Source organism: Meleagris gallopavo, chromosome 1 (assembly GCF_905368555.1).
Source record: "Meleagris gallopavo chromosome 1, MGAL_WU_HG_1.1, whole genome shotgun sequence".
Lineage (NCBI taxonomy): Eukaryota > Metazoa > Chordata > Aves > Galliformes > Phasianidae > Meleagris > Meleagris gallopavo.
This window is the reverse complement of record NC_139404.1, coordinates 105128171-105145564: the sequence shown is the minus strand read 5'-3', so window position 1 is coordinate 105145564 and position 17394 is coordinate 105128171. Positions and strand designations below refer to the sequence as shown.

Genomic DNA, 17394 nt, shown 5'->3' with positions numbered 1-17394 from the left:
GTTTCTGTTGGCACTATAAGGGAGCAGCTAGTCTAAGTCTCTGGTACTTGACGAGAGCTTTTTTTGTTTTAATTATTAGACGCATGAATAGAAAGCCAGCTCAGTTCAGCTATTGTGTTTATTGCCTTTTTTATTCACCATAAAAAAGCAATAATTTTTCTGGATTACTATCTTTAACACGATCTGCAACTTGAAATCATAAGAAAGCTGAAATTTTGTTAGTTCTTTCCTCTTACAGTGAGCAAGAAATTGAAGAAAAAATCTATTGAGAGATGTTGAAGTGTAATATTCTGGATTTATAACCCAGTTAAATGTTGCAGTTCAAGTCAACTCAACAGTTCATTAGGAGTGCCTATAGTACTTGTGCCTTGTGAAAGTACTAGTTAGGATTCCCCATCTTGTCAGTAGGCCAGACACTTCATACAAAATGTTGGAGTGACAGCATCAGTGGTCAACAGAAGGGCAACTGATGTAATCTACCTGGACTTTTCCAAGGCTTTTGACATGGTCCCATACCATATTCTTATCTCTGAATTGGAGAGAGTTAGATTTGAAATCTGAATCATTTGGTGGATAAACAATTGGTTGGATGGTAACAGACAAAGTGTTGTAGTCAACGGCTCTGTGTCCAGGTGGAGGCTCAGGGGTCTGCCTTGGGACCAGTGCTTTTCAACATCTTTATCAGTCACGCAGACATGGCAATTGAGTGCACCGTCAGCAGGTTTGCTGATGGCACCAAACTGAGTGATGCAGTTGATATGACAAAGGGACCTGGGCAAGCTTGAGAAGTGGTCCCACATAAACCTAATGAGGTTCAGTAAGACCAAGTGCAATGTGTTGCGCTTGGACTGAAGCAATCTCAGGTATGCGTACAGACTCACTGAGTGCCACTCTGTGGATGACCTCGGGGGTCTTTGAGGACTGGAATCTTGACATGAGCCAGTAGTGTGTGCCTGTGGCACAGTATCCTGGGCTGCATCAAAACAGAGGTGCCTAGCAGAGTGATTGTCTTGTTCTGCTCTGAGGCCCCATCTGCAGTACTTTGTCCAGGCCTGGAGCCTCCAGCATAAGAAGATATGGTTGATGCTCCGTCCCTGGAGACTTTCAAGGTGAGGCTGGATAAGGCCCTGAGCAACCTGATCTAGCTGCGGTGTCCCTGTTCATTGCAGTGGAGTTGGAATAAATGGCCTTTAGAGGTCCCTTCCAATTCCAAGGATTCTTTAATTCTATTATAAGAAGGATGTGGAACTGTTAGAGTTCGTCCAGAGGAGGGCACAAAGATGATCAGAGGGCTGGAGCACCTTTCCTGTGAGGAAAGTCTGAGCCTGGAGAAGAGGAAGCTCCAGGGACACATAATTGTGGTTTTCCAGCACTTAAAAGGAGCTTTCAATCAGAAGGGAGACATATTTTTTAAACAGTCTGACAGTGATAAGACAAAGGGGAAAAGTTTTAAATTATAGGAAGAGAGGTTTAGATTACATGTTAGGGTGCAATTTATCACTCAGTGTGTGGTGAGGCACTGGAGTAGGTTGGAGAAGCTGTGGGTGCCCCATCCCTGAAGGTGCTGAAGGTCAGGTTGAATGGGGCCCCGGGCAGCCTGTTCTAGTGATTGGTAACCCTGCCAATGACAGGGAGATTTGAGGGCTTTGCGGTCCCTTCCAACCCAAGCCATTCCATGATTCTACAAGCTTGGTTGCAAAAGTAGCTTGGTAATGGAACCAGAGTCTGCAGGGGAAAACTGACATATGTGAAAGCACAGCTAAGGTATCATAAATGAGTGTGTTTCAAAGTTTAAGTGATCCAAACTTCAGCACTTCCATATATTTGAAAGAACTACCATGTTTGAATTTGGTTGAAAATGCTCCAAAAATTTGTTAAGGTTTTCTTAAAGGAGAAAGGAAGTCATTTCAGACAAATTAATTCCTTCACTTCTCAGCAAATACTGGCTTTCCTGAATCTATTTTTTATGAAAAGTTGTGTATATGAAAAATATTTGCCCAGATCTAATAAGGCATTTGAAAATTATATCCTAAACATTACTAGCTAAACAGAATATTTTCAAATGATTACTAAAATTTTAGAATTAAATTACTATCTTCTATGAATTTCTCAAAACCTGTCTTTCACTGGAACAGTTTTTCTTTAAATAAAATTCTAGCTTTTCGGTTTTGCATTGTTTTTCTGTTACATTTTACTTACGAAATGTTTAGATGTCAGTTAAGATTTTTTTAATGAAGAAGGAAAAAAAAATCTGGCATTTTTGTCTGTGGGAATTTTGCAATTAAATTCTGGACTTACTGACATTTTTAGAAGAAATGCAGTGCTTTTTGTTGGTTTTGTACATCCTATTAATAGCTTCTTCAAAGTTTTAATATTTCGTAGCACTTAATGGAAAAAAAGACATACAAGTAATATAATAATGCTTTACTTGCCAGTTTATGAAGCCAGAGTTGTTTTGTAATGGTTGTAACAGCTGGGCAAAATTATGAAGCTTTGATCTAATGCCAAATAATGTGTCAAATTACCATCTGCACAGCAATGATTGTAACATACGTTGTACAGTAGTGTATTGCTTATCATAAAAATCAAATACTAACAGGTGTTTAGAACTTCCAAGAACTATGTATATTTTTAAATCACATTGATTTGAGACTAGCATCCATACTGATGTCAAAGGTATATTTTTATAAGTGCTGTTGATCTAAATCATGGTTTTTACCCTTCAGTAGAAGAGGAAATATATAAGCAGCAGTCTGATAACAACTTAGAAATTGATAACTGATGAGAGACATAACAAAATTTTAAGACTGAGACTCTGTTGCTTTTGGCCAATGAAATCAACACTAATTAAGGAATTGGCTTAAAATTTCAGTTGTTTTTCATGTCAAATTATTTTTCAGAAAAAATATTAAAGTTATTGACAGATCTCTCCCAAACTAACTCTTATCTATAGACCAAAATAAATTTTAAACAATATAATAGCATGCTATCTCTCATTTTAATTTCTGAATACTATTGAGTATACCTTCATGAAGAGGAGAAAAAGTAAAAATATTTTTTACCTAGTGCTGAATTAGGAAGATTAGAAATCTCTGGATTTATCACAACAGCCACCTTGCCTTTCTAAAACATCGGGGCCTATATTTGGAGTATGGTATATGTTGAAGTCATAATATAAAAGAATCACGAGCAAATCACTGAAGAAAATTCCAATGCATTTAGAGCTTTTCAGTATAACCTGCTTCTGTGATTTGGAGTATCATTGTTTCTGATGAAAACTTTAGTACTGAAAGACTAACAGAAAACTTGTATGTGTAAGTTAATAAGTTGTAGTCAATTTTGTAGGTCTTCTACAACTATTTAGAAATGAAATAGTTTTCCTGGAATGTTTTAATTTTTTCCTGTTTGCACTGAAAACCTTTGGGGAGGATCTGGAGAGGGGCAACCAGGTAGTTTCTGCTCAAGCAGAATTCTTTTGAATACTTTCTTTAATTTGCATTGCATAATGATAAGTCCTACATCTTTTGTTCTACATTAACTGTAAGTATCTGAGTGGCTACTTGAGAGTAACTTTATCCACTTTCCTGATGGAACATGGCAACTTTTTAATGCCATGTATGATTTAAGAGAGGAAATGAAGGACTGTCTTCCCAAATTTTTATAAGGAAATGTAATTACCCAGACTAGAATTTGGCTAGAATGCAAAGTTTAAGTTGCTGTCTGTGCAAAAAAAGTTCTCTGTTTTTTGTTGTTGGTTTTTTTTTTCATGTGAAAGGTAACTTCAAATAAAATTGTATGAATTCAGAATTGCTACTGATTACTTTTTAGATCCCAATGCCTGAGTGTTTTCATGCTGTAAGTTATTAAGAGGCAATGCTAGTTTAAAACAAATTTACTACCTTATTGAAATGCTTCTGTTTCTTACTGTGCTGTATAGGGTTACTTTAAGATTTCTCTCTTAGTGATCTAGCTTGCATACTCTTATCTAACATGATGAAACTACTGAAAAAAGTGACATAGCAGCAAGCTGCTTTGATCTGTGTGAAATTTTTATAGCATCTGTACTGTGCTTTACCTTGGACAAGAATACTTCAGTCTGGTTTTGGTCAACATGTTTGTAACTTTTTATTCTGCTCTGAAGATTCTGTTCTTGAAATGTTAAGATAAATGTGTTTCACTGCATTCCAGCAACTACTCTGTTCTTAGATCTTGGCACTGGAGTTCTTTTTTTTTTTTTTAATGAAATTTGTTTCATTTCCATTTATTCTATGTTAAATTTTCAGTATGCTTCAGGTAGCTTTTTCAAATTCAGAAAGGTCATGATTTGAAAAGGTTAATTTTTAAAGGAAAAATAAGTTCAAAATGGTGGGAGTGTTTGCTTTTCAAATTAAAAATTGAAACAACTTAAACTCCTAGACTCTTCTCACATCTCCCTTGGAAACTCCCTCCTTTACTGTAACTTTGTGGTCTTGATGATATTCACAGAGAAGCTGATTTACTGAATAAAGAAGTTCTTTAAGCTTTGAGTTTTGGAACATTACCAGTGTGCCTGAACCCAGGCTTCAAATTTTACTGGCATTTTGTTGGCAAACCAATTTTTTGGAGTCCTTTCTTATTTGGGTATGTTTCCTGACACCTTTGGCTGTATGGTACTGTGTTTTAAAATTCCCTTTTTCATATTTTTTTTAAGAGAAAAAGCCTGTAAACATATATGGAGGATTAATTATGAAATATCTGGTATAAAAATAAAGAAGCAAGAAAATTAGCAACTGAAAAATGCAGTAAGCAGGAAAAAAAGAACATTTAGTGGTAGTTTTACCCTGTCTGTTCAATAAGCTTGATTTCACAAGCAAAGCACATACTATTTTGAGGCTGTAATATGGTAATTTAAATCAAGCAGAAATACATATGTGGTAAAGAAGAGGTGGTTTGGTCTCCCCTTTTACTCACTAGCTTTTTTACTCTTACTTCCCTTTTGCCAACAAGCAGTATTCATTTATGATGAGCCAGATTAGAGCATTGATCCAGCTGAAAAATAGCTTACATGCCCTACTAACAGTCTTCCTATTTGCTGTAATTTTGTTTAAACCATTTCCAAGTATATAGTATATATAAGTTGCCAGTCTATGCCATTCATAGTATCAGTAGATTATTCCTTGCTGAAAATATCTTACACAGGACTTATACAGGACTTTTTTTTTAATTTTTTTTATTTTTTGTAGTATTTATTTCTATGAAGTACAAGAAACTAGCATTTCAGTGTGCCAGTACTTTTTTAGTTTTCCACAAGTCTAGGACATTGTAATTACTTATGCTTTTTCACGGGAATATAGGATATTAATATATCTAAAGACTTCAAAGAGAATTTGATACTAAATGGTCCTTTCTGTACTAACATTGCTACAGGGAAATCCACTATAACGTGAAAAAAGCTATGAATTTTTGCAATAGAACAGAAGAGTGCATTCATGTAATAGTGTATTCTGGCACATATTTTGCCGGCTGGATATAGGCGAAGTTATAACAGCGCAGAGCAGCATGTTTCCTATCATTTAAATAAGCGTCACGAGGATTAACAGTTTAGGTGTTCTTCTACCTGTCTCAGTTGTGTGAGTCAATCTATTTGGGGACTGTGTATTGCACCTGGTCATGTATAAAATGCTGAATGGAAAGTGGAAGATGTTAAAGTTAGGTGTTAATCAAGGTTAGTAAGAGAGTATGAAAATTGCTTTAATCTAGGAACATATTTGGGATAGGGAATTCCAGTGAACAGCTTTTAGGATAAACTGGTAATTCTGTAATTTGTTGCTAGTGGGTAGTTGCTGATTAATCTCAACTGCATTTTAAGGACAGATAGAAACACTAAGGTTACCAGGTTTCTGTACATTTCCTGGAATCAAAGAATCATTCAGGATGGAAGGGATCCCTGAAGATTTCTAGTCCACCCCTCTGCTTTTAAGCAAGTTCAACAGTGAATTCAGACTAGCTAGACAGCAGTCCAGTGAGGTCTTGAAAACTCCACGTACTGAGATATTCCACAACCTGTCTGGGCATCCTATTCCAGTGCTTAGTTATCCTCAGAGCTCAGTGTCATTCGCAAACTTGATTGAAATGCATTTTTGGATATGATTTATCGGTGGGTTGTTAGGGTAGTATGGTTCGGTTGCAGTTGGACTTGATGATCTTGAAGGTCTTTTCCAACCGACCAATTCTATGATTCATTTTTTCTCACAAGTACAGGATGCATCTCAGAATAAACTCCTGTAGAACTGCAATTGCGACCAGTTTACAGTAGAATACAAGCCATTAAACACCACTTTTCAATCCCAGAATCCAGGCTTGACTGGATTATTTGCTCGACTGGTAGCACACACATCTAGATCATGACAGCCAAACTGGAATACAAGATGATTGCAACATTTGCCCCATTCCATTCTGGGACTTTCCCTTATCTCTATGACCGTGAGGACAGAAAGCAACCTTGCTGTGACTGATATCAGCCAGCTATCTCAGCACTCTTTTGCTCGAACATATGCATAAAGTCATGGGAGATATCATTGGTGAAGACCAAGTGAAAGAAGACATTTGTAACTTATCTTTATTTAAGCTTTATCTGTCCCAGTCAGCTATGAGACCTCATTTTCCTTGTTTATTCTAACAGTGTAGCAATAGAAGTTCTTGTTGCCAGTTTTCTTGCCAATTTCTAATGTAATTGAGGATTGGCTTTGTTAGCATCATCCTTGCTTGTCTGGACAGTATTTCTGCGTTTTTCCCATGTAGCCTGTCCTTGTACATTCTTCTTGCATTCACAAATTTTTGTTTTAGACAAATCAGGTACCCTGTTCATCTAACCTTTTTCCTAAATATTGTGGTGAGCTGTTGTGTTGGCAGGGGAAGTTCTTTAAAGACTGGATTTGCTGAGCTCCTGTCTTCTAGAGCTGCCTCTTATTAAGATCCCACCTACCAGTGTTGAATTTTTGTGAAATCCAGGATTTGTACTCTGTTACTTACCTTCCTTATTCCTGTCAGAATCTTGAATGGCATTGGATCGTAGTTGCTATGGCCTAGACTACCACATATTATCACTTCCACAACTTGCTCTCCCTTATTTGTAGCAGACCAAGGAGTAGATAATCTAACATATGGATGTCCCACCTTTTGTCCCTGGGTTGCATTGACTGAAGCATTGTTATCTTGGGCCACATATAAAATCTGTTGTTTAGTTAATGTATGTAAGTAACAAAGCTTCTTTTTAAAATATATTTTTGGTTAAAATATTAAAAAAGAGGGCAACAAAAACATTAAACCAGTGGGATATTTGTGAAATTAATGCATCAATGTATGGTTCTATGGAAGTGGTTGCAATTCTTAGTGAGTTCTCAAGTTGTTCATCAAAGATTTTTTTTTGTTCCTGTGCTTCATCCTTGAAAAGAGTTGTTCACAAATGTATGTACTCCCAAAAACACAAATCAAATACTAATTAAAAACTAATCAAACTAATAATACTAATCAAAGCTAAACAAAAACATATTGCATATTACAAATTATTTTATACTTTTGTGGGTTTCTGAGATGTTGAAAATTACAAAATTTGTCAGCACCACACAAGTGTTCTAAATATTTCTTCTACAGTGAATGTGCTCACTTATGAAATAATTTTACAAAATAACACAGCATTCCTTGTCGCCTATGCTGTCTGTACTCGAGCTATGCATGACCTACTCATGAAAAATAACACTAAAAATCATAGTAATGTTAACAGTTTACAGTCCTCTGGGGCTGCATTGCTGGCTGTTCAGAACCTCATGCAGTCTGTGTACTGCAGATTCGTCTCACTTGACCTAACTTTTATGTTAAGAGCTTGCCTTTGGCACCCTCTAGAAGTCACCTGGATTGCTTGCGTCCTAGTTTGTTTCCTTTTTATCAGTTATCAGGGAGATTAGAGTTTCCCGTAGGAATCAGGATCTGTCATCTGCAGATGTTCAAAGCTGTTCAAAAAGACTTTTCTCCTTTGTCCTTTTGGCCTGTAACAAATTCCCTCCCACCATGATGTCATTTTTGCTGGCTTCTGCTCAGATTGTGGCCCACCAGCCCTTAATCAGACTGCCACCTACTTTGCAGAAGAACTGCATATATTTGAGCTGTTCCTTCAGATTTTCATGTTCTCTTGAAAACAGGCTTCCAGATAGGGAAGAGGAACCCATATCAGGGCTGCCGCTAAGAAAATCTACAGTGTGGACTTGAGAGATCTGTTATGCTTGGCCAGCATGCCCTCTGGCAGGCCTTTCAGTGCACACAGCCGGGAATCAAACACAGCACCATGCAATTGAGTGCTATGAAGAGGAAATGGAGAGCAATGGAGAGTTTAGAAAAAATACTAGTGAGCATCAACACTGCTTGTTTTCAGACTGGATGTAGTGAACAGAAACAGTGGATATAAAGCAGTAAAGCAAGTGTTCAGGCCACCTTTTTGTCCAAAGTAGTACAAGAAACTTATCAAAAGATATGTTATTTTCCTTTCAACTAAGCATTGAAAGATTTTATGTTATTTTATAATTTCCTGTGTAAACAGTAGTTACAAACAAGCTATTTGAGAGTGAGATTTTCAGAAACTTGGAGCGAAGGGAGAAATCTGTTCATAACTCACCCACTTGTGCCCAGGTATTTTAACATCTGGAATGTAATGCTGCCTGTTGTAATACCTCTGCAATACTGTAACACAGCAGGATGCATTAATGAGAATTTCAACCTTAAACCCACAACATCAATGAAATTTATAGTTGTCAGGCCGCTAACATAATTCAAACATAGTTTCCGTGGTTTCAATTCCCATATAACTTTCACGTCAGAAAAAAAGTCATTGTGTTGAGTAGTTATAAAGACAGATACGTTCTCAGACTTAAAATTTCTTTTAAGTAATTAGGTATTGTTTATTGCTCTTGACAGCACTCGTGCTACGTGTTATAGGTTGTATAAAAATTATGCTAGAATCTGTTTTCATATTTCAACTGTTCTAATATTCTTGCATGCTAGAAGCGCTTTGCTTACGTTTTGGAAAATCCCACAAAAATGGCCAAGGCAGAGAAGAAAAATGTATATACAATTCAAATATCTTCATCTGTGGCCATATAAGTGCTGTCTGATATTTTTCCTGATGGGTAAATTTGTTTTCAGATGTTACACATTTTCCTGCTCTTGTATTTCAGTGTGGTCTTTTGACTTAATTTATAGAGCAATTTTGTTACAGTACAGAATAAAGAACAAAGAATTTCACGAAGGCAAAAATTTAGGAGAAAAACTTGGTGAACATTGTGATTAAGTTACTTTGCAGGAAAATGAAATAGTTACGTCTGCAACTGATTAAGTTGAAAGAAAAAAGGGGAAGTCGAAATGCAAAAAAGTGCACGTACAATTTCTCTTTCTGGAAAGGAAAATACAAGTTGTTTCTCTCAGAAAAAAAAAAACACTTAGCAAGCAGACACAATTTACAAAGCCCCGAAGCTGAGTGAGGGTTGTGTTGTTTTCTTCTCTTTTACTATCTTAGACTTCACGGTATTCTCAGAACAATCTCAGGAAATTGTAAAAATAAATCTCTCTCTCTCTTGCTGTATCAGTCTGGGTATTAGCAACTTCCCCATGTTGTGTCCATCTTGAAGAATATATTCATGACCCTTAAAAGCACAAACTCAGTCTCTGTATTTAATAAGTTGTTACCTGCTGCCAAGCCTCTAATAGCTACATTCATGCATTCTGTTGATCATATCTCTTTGTTCTACAGCCTGTGCTTTGGATTCATGCTTATTTTTTTTTCCTGCTTTGATTATTTTCCTCCAATCATGGCAGCAAATTACTTTTTTTTTTCCTATTTATAAACAAGTATGAATGGAGAAGAAACAGAAATCAGTGTTTTTTGACAAAGCCTGTAATCTCTTCTTAGCTGAGCTTCCAAATTTAAATTAGATTTTCTTGTTGCAAAGCTATGAACCTGTAATTGAAATCATGCTGTTCCCAGATGACAGTGCTGAAGCCACATGGGCATAAAGAGCTGCCTAGGATTTTCTGCTAGATCCCAGCATAAGTGGAGGTGTTTTCCCAGTGCTGACAGTAGATTAGTGATCATAGTTTTGACAAATAATTTGTAGTGTCCAAAGTTATGAATTGTCAAACTGTAACTCAATGAAAGAGATTGTCAAAGAGATCTGGCTATTGCTATTGACAACATCTCTCTGATTTTGTGGTCCTGTGGAAAAATTTTGCTGGGTCTGTCAAGGCTTCTGTTAGTTTTGGTTCAAAAACATTTCTCATTAGTAAAGACATTTATAATCCAGGCATTATTTTAGTCTTCAAGTAATGTACCATTTTGATCATTATGAAAGCAAGTCAACCCTTTGAAAGCTATTCTGAATCTTCTTGCTGTTGATGTTGCCCTTCGAGTTACTAATATCCTTTTCAAACTGCAAGGTAGGACATCTGGCTGGTTCCTTAGCATGATGTCTGCAAAAATATTGGTGTCTGGTGAGCAGTGGGGCCTTGCTTGTGCTTGGAGCTGATCCCTTCCACTCAGTGATGCTTGATTTCAGAACTTTAAGCACTTTTCATATGTATCTGAAATTCAGAGAAAATAGTTTTGAAGGATTGGGCTGCACTTATCTCTAAGACAAGACCACTTTTGTATGAATGAACAACATGATATTTGTGCCCATATTAGAAGTAGAGTTTTAGGCTATTAATCTCTCTCTGAGTTTGCCTTGCTGGCACCATCTTGAATATCTATTTTATCTGTTAAGTAGCTCTTCCCAAAAATGCGAAACGGAGAAGGATCATAGTACAATTCAGATCTGTTTTAAAGCAGCTTGAACAAAGTTCTCACAGTAGGGTTTTTTTTTTCTTCTTTTTTAAGTCTAGCATTGACTCATTTGGTGGTGTTAAAGTGCACTTTCTACTTATCCCCAGAGGAAAGTTAGTATTCTTTTAAGTGAAACTATTTTAAAAGCAGAACGCAAGCCTAAAATAAGCCAGTGTTCTCTAGAGCTCTCAGAAGGTGTAGATTTATTTACTGTAGTTAAATCATAATTAGTTCTCAGGGGATAGTGTATCTTTTAAACTGCTTTATTGCCACCATATTGGTTTTCTAAATAATCAGAAACTGCTGCTGTTATATTCTGTAGTATGAAAAAAAATTGCTCTAAGTAGAAACAAATGTCTAGAATTGCTAGTTGTCACTTACTGAAGATAGCAACACACAAAAAACAAGCAATTCAAGAAAATGTGAAGAAATGCAAAACGTGTGTTATCGGAAGGCACCTTGAATGAACTATGGCTATAATTTTTTCCAGTGTAATAGATACAGTAATGTTTTACATGATAATTTTTCAATTAATCTTTTTAAAATATTCTAATGCTTTTTGGTCAAGAATAAATATTAACTGAAAAAGGATAAATGGTAGTGCAATGTTAATGTAAAAATATTACCTGATATTTAAACCTAAATTCTCATGAATGTAGCTTAGTGTTCCAGCTGATAAGCATGTTTTTTTTCCTTAATTGACAGGTTAATGTTCAAGTTGCCTGAGGAGATGGGTTTAATAGCAATTGCTGTTCGACAAACACAAGGGAAAGGTTAGTAAGTTTCTTTCAAGTTCTAATAAATGCATATTGAACATACAGAACATTTTAATGTCACATACTTGCACTAAAGATGCATTATAAGTATTTTTTGATAATAAACTACAGAATAATAGTGTCCTCTTCTCTTGCTTGAATTGTGGATTTAAATTCAAAACCTAAGTTAGCAGAGACCAAAGTAAACATTTTCAGGATGTTTGGTGGCTTTTGCAGAAATGATTTAGTGGTCCTCTACTTTCTGCCAAAAAGTCTCTGCAGTCATGCAAACTGCCATCACTATGCATTTAGTGTAATACAAGTCAGACTTCCAAATCAGAACTCCTTTTTGATTTAACTGAAACAAGACTGATTCTTGACTTGCTCTGAGACAGAGATTCTGCTGAGTCTGCAGCATTGTCTTTAAATGTCACATGGGCTTTCACAATCTTTTGCAAGCATATACAAGCAGGTTCTGCCTTTTTCCTTGGAAGATGCTACCACTTATTTAAAAGTCACTTTCAGTTTGGTGGAAAAACACAATGCCGGAGCTAATAAGCTCTTCTAAACATAGATCTACATGAAGATGGTTAACCAGTTCCTGGCTGAAATCTAGTTTGTGTCAAGATGATTCACTGTATGGATGGATTTGTAGACACACTCAAAATATCTTCACAAATATTTCTTTACTGAAACAAAGCAATATTATTTGGAAAGTGTTTGTTACCCAATACCAGGAAAATATTGGAAACAAGTCATTTAGGACATTCTAGGAAACTAAGTAGCAGCATGCTCATTAAACAACCTGCTTGTTTTTGTGTTTTTAAAGAAGTTTTGCACTTTAAACATTTTTCTTTCAAAATTAGTTTGGAAACTTCTTTACAGGACTTACTGTATGTTCTGAGGTGGGTACTGCTGAATCTTTCTCGCATATAGTTATCTACATTAACAAAGTGATGTTTTTATTAATGTTTCTTTTTTTCTTGTGTTGAAGTTAATTTTTTTCTCCTCTTCCCTAGGTCGTGGTGGAAATGTTTGGCTCAGTCCCATTGGTTGTGCACTATCCACTTTACATATCACAATTCCTCTACATTCCAACTTGGGCCAGAGAATTCCTTTTATTCAACATCTAGTGTCCTTGGCAGTGGTAGAGTCGGTTAGATCATTACCAGGATATGAGGTATCTCATTTTAATTAATCTCAAAATTTGTTTCTATTCATTAAAATCTATTTTTTACTATGTCTTCTATACACTGAGTGACTCAACACTAATACAGTGGTGAACAACAGTAGTAAGTTTATACATACTTGACTATTTATATGTTTTAAGAAATCTAGTATGCATATGGCGAATACTGTCTTTTATTGAGCTGAGTATACTACCCTCACTTCTCTCATAATCTGACAAAACTTAAGATTCAATCTTCAGCAGTAAAGAAAATGTCATTTTTGTTTGTCTAACAATTGAGTTAATTTGTTTTGGTTCTGAAGTAGCAGGGGAAGTGAGAGGAAGGAAAAACGAATAAAATTGACAAATCCTTTTCTTCTTTTTTTGTCAGTGCTGTTTCAGTGGTCACTTTATCCCTTTTAAAGGATTTTTCCAACTCTTGTTTAAGGTTGAAAACTGATTTCTAAGGCAAGAACTTAGGAGTATTGCTCTCAAGAGGGAATCAAGTGTCCTGTCATCAGTATTAAAATGAAGAACCAGTCTTCTTCAGCACCTCATATATCTCCTTTTTAATGTTACCATTTCCTAATATTTGCTAACTATAAAACTTTGGTATTTTACAGAAGTAGTTAACTAAAGCATATGTTTCCTATATTACAGAAAATCAATGACTTATACACATTTACACATGAACTTTATTATAGTGGCACCCAGTAGCTTTGCTGTAGTTTAGGGTCTGTCAGCCTTTCTATTAAAACCTTCTAACTTCAGTGCTTCATAACTTGACTATAAAAGCAAAATGCTTCAGGCTAAAATTTACAGTATGAAGTATTTGGCTGGAGTGAATAATTTAACCATTTAAAATGAAAGGGACAAGGGTTAGTTTTACAAAATATGAGTCTGACTGGGGAAGGAGTTAATTTAGGAGTTGAGGTGTTTCTGCTTCTGTATGCCTACCTGTGTCTTTTTATTCTATTTTATTCCATTCTGGATGAATAATGTGACTGACATACTGTTAATATAAATATAATGTGAAATAATAATGTAGATATTGTGGTACCAAACTTATTTGGAGACTTCCTGTCTTCCCAGTAGCTTGATATGACCAAGGCAAAGCTACTCAATCTCTTTGACAGTAGAGAAACACATATTAAAAAAATCTTCCAGTATACATAATTGAGAGGATTGAATTCTTGTCGTGGTTGTCGTGGTGTCGTGGTGTCCCATCCCATCCTCCCCTCCCCCAGTAAATCAAATACAAGACAATGGATTAAAATAACGTTGAGGGTCCAGACTCAAATACATTAAAGCAAGGAAATTCAAAGATTTATCTGAAACTCAAGACTTAAATTTCCCCTTTGGACTTGAGTATTGCTTGGCTTTTCTTAGTGTCAGATGAACAGACACACCACAGCAACTGAAAACAATGGGCTAATTTAGAAAAGAGGTTTCATTCTTGCCTCTAAATTTCCATACCTCCGTGGGTGTATGTCAGAATCTTAATATTACTTTAACACAACTTAATGTGGTTTGCTATCCCGAAAATCCATGTCAGGATTTCCATATGCAGATATAAAATACATGTGTCTCAGTTTATCAGCCAGTCATTGTTTTTAGAATTCTGTCATGAATGTTTGCAGCTCTAAATAGGCCATGATTGAGGCTTTTGTTCTGGGCTCTTTTTGAGAAAACATGACAGTTCCAATTGTAAGTTTTACTATCATGTTAGTGCTACAAATTCAAACAGGCTCATATTCAGAGAGTGTTTTACTTTCCCATTCTGAGAACAGCATAAATTTCTCTCTATAAAGGAAATTAAGAACATGCTTCGTTCCCACTGTGACTTTCCCATCATTTCTGTGACATATTGATATTTATGCAAAGCCTTGTTTTGTGGCAAGCAACACAAGTCTTTACTGTGTAGTTTGCATCATTACATACACCATCGGCTTGGTTATTTTTCATGCTTGCAAGTGACGTCAGTTGCAATGCTGGTGTGTGTTGTCTTACATGTGTGTGTTTTCCTTAAATAAGATCTACTGAGCGTATTGCCATTCTCTTGCAGAAAGAATGCAGAACTCTCCCTGGGTTACTGTCAGAAGATCTCTTAGCACTGATAATAGTGTTTAACTGTGGCGTATTTCTATAAAAGCTTTCACAGTGTCAAGAGTTGTTTTCCATAACAAATATGAATTGGTGATATTCTCTTAAAATTGCTCTGATAGCAAAATCAGTTAGTATTTCCTGTCCATGTATGTATAATGGACTCCTCTCTGGCCTTTAAATCTGTCAGAAAAGTGGACATGAACCCAGGTGCAGTTTTCACACATCCTGTAAAGGGATTTCATAATCTACAATAGGAGGGAATGTGACTGTTGTAGTCCTGGAGCACCTCCCATAATTTGCCTCTTGGGATATAGTCATATGCAGTTTTTCAAACTACAGGAAGCACATTTGCTTTCTTTCTGTGTTTAAGTAGCCGGTGCAAGGTTCAGTTCAGTTCTGTAGTTTCAACAAAAACTTCTCTATTGCACTGGAATGGTGTCATACAGCACAGTTTGTGTTTCCAGCTCCGTGGTATTGCTTGAGCATAGCTGCCGAACGCGTGAAATGAATGCATTAAGGACGTTACTAAAGTATTTACGTAGCTGTGAACTGGAATTTCTCCTGTCTGCTAAATTTCCTTTCTGATGTTCAAAATGGCATTGTCTCCTTGCCTCGGTTCTGCAGAGATCCTCAAGTCTAGCATTGATATTATTGTGAATTTACTTTGATCGCTTGCACTTTATCTGTAGTTTTCCATGTGTGCTGACACAGTTTGCATCTTTCTTGAACATATCCTTTAAATCCTTAATAGGACCTAATGAATGAAGTAAGTGAATTCTGTAAGACCTCATGATTTTGATACAATAAATCTCTAGTGCTGTTTGTCCTCCTTTTGGTTGCTATAAGCCATTATTATCTACCTTACTTTTTTAACTTAGTAGAAACTTTTCTCCGACAGCTACCAATCTCCTTAGTAAAGCGTGTAACCATGTTACTGTGGTTTTTTAGTATCAGTTGTGGAACACCTGAAAAGGTTCTTATTATGAAGAGCTGAAAGTATCACATTCAGTTTGGCAAAGAGATACAGAAAATATAGAATATGGAGTGATAAATGAAGCATGTTCTTCTAATAGTATCAGAGAGCAAAGTGTTTCTAAATGTGTATGCTTTTGTTTCTTTAGGATATTGACCTGCGAGTAAAATGGCCAAATGATATTTATTACAGTGATCTTATGAAGCTTGGTGGAGTTCTGGTAACCTCTACACTTATTGAAACAACATTTCATATACTTATTGGTAAATGTCTATTTTTAGACTTCTTTCTTTTTTCCTAAAGAAATTTGTTGTTAATGTATTTATTAGTTCAAATGATGAGAATAAGTAGTGACAGCAGGTATACAGAAATGAAGTAAAATGTTCAATCAAAAGAAGGCACATAGGTAAATGTTTTCATACATCTTAATAATTCCATATGCTTGACAAGGAAAACATAAATGCAAGCATCTGGGCTGGTGTAATGGGGTTCAAAGAAAGAGCATTACAAGAGGAAGGCAAAATGTCCTCCTTGATGTATTGCAAAAGTAATAGAAATTACTAATTCTTTTTAGTTTTTCTTTTTTTTTTTTTTTCAACTGACAAATAAGGATAAGTAAATGACATGCCTTTTAGATTGGGAGAAGAGCTATGTACACATATAATGTTTTCAGTTCTCCTTTCATCCCTTTTAAATTCATTTGTAACTTGTTTTTGTTGATATCTTTCCAGAAATTGGAATGTTGCCAGTGAACCAGTAGCAGATTAATGATTTGATTAATTAATTCCTTTCTTTAGTTCTCAGAAAAAGTCAAATTTGCTAAGTAACTGGAAAGGCTGAGAGAGACAGGGCAAGGAATAGCAGACATTTTGTTCGTCTGTCTGGAAGTGTAATTTCTACAAGGTAAAAAGACCTGTTCCAAAAAGGCTATAAATTCTGGCTATATTTGGCTATATTTGGTAAGGAAGATTCTTCCCCTAATAAGCAGCAGCACAGTTCCATCACAGGTGCTGAAACATCTGCCAGCAGAAATTCTAGTCTGTTTCCAAAAACAATATCTGTGATGTGTCTCAAAAATGAGTGCAAGTTCCTTAGCAAGTGCTAAAGATTAAGTAAGATGATTTTTTGTTTTATATTTGAATATAGCTTGGTAGATAAGTAAAATGTATTGCAATGAAAATGTGAACCTGACACTATTTATGTCAAGATGCTGTAAATTTTAAGGTGCAAACAAGCAAAAAAGTCGAAATAGTCACCAGCTTCTTCTGTGATACATGCATAGCCATAAAATTTTCTATTTAGTTTTTATATCCTCATTTTGTAGATAATCTGCATGTACAGAGTGGAATGTTGCTCTGAGACACTAATAAGAGTCTCTCTGTGCTCCATCAACCATTTACTGCTTCCATATGTTTTCCCAGAGCCTGAGCTGATTAATGTAAGAAAAGTAAAAATGGCTGAAAAAACAGTTCATCATATCAATTATTTCTTTACATATTATAGGTTAGCTTTGCACATTGAGCTACTTATAATAAACACCAGAACA

The 17394-nt window shown here is 35.7% G+C and overlaps 1 protein-coding gene across 1 annotated transcript in view; it reads left to right on the top strand.

Annotated features, from left to right (window-relative positions):
• HLCS (holocarboxylase synthetase) overlaps positions 1 to 17394 on the top strand; it is a 116118-nt gene that overhangs the window by 91700 nt on the left and 7024 nt on the right. Inside the window, exons 7-9 of the mRNA XM_003202932.5 lie at positions 11552 to 11619; positions 12621 to 12781; positions 15997 to 16111. Coding sequence (XP_003202980.2) covers positions 11552 to 11619; positions 12621 to 12781; positions 15997 to 16111 — 344 coding nt within the window. The remainder of the gene's footprint in view (positions 1 to 11551; positions 11620 to 12620; positions 12782 to 15996; positions 16112 to 17394) is intronic.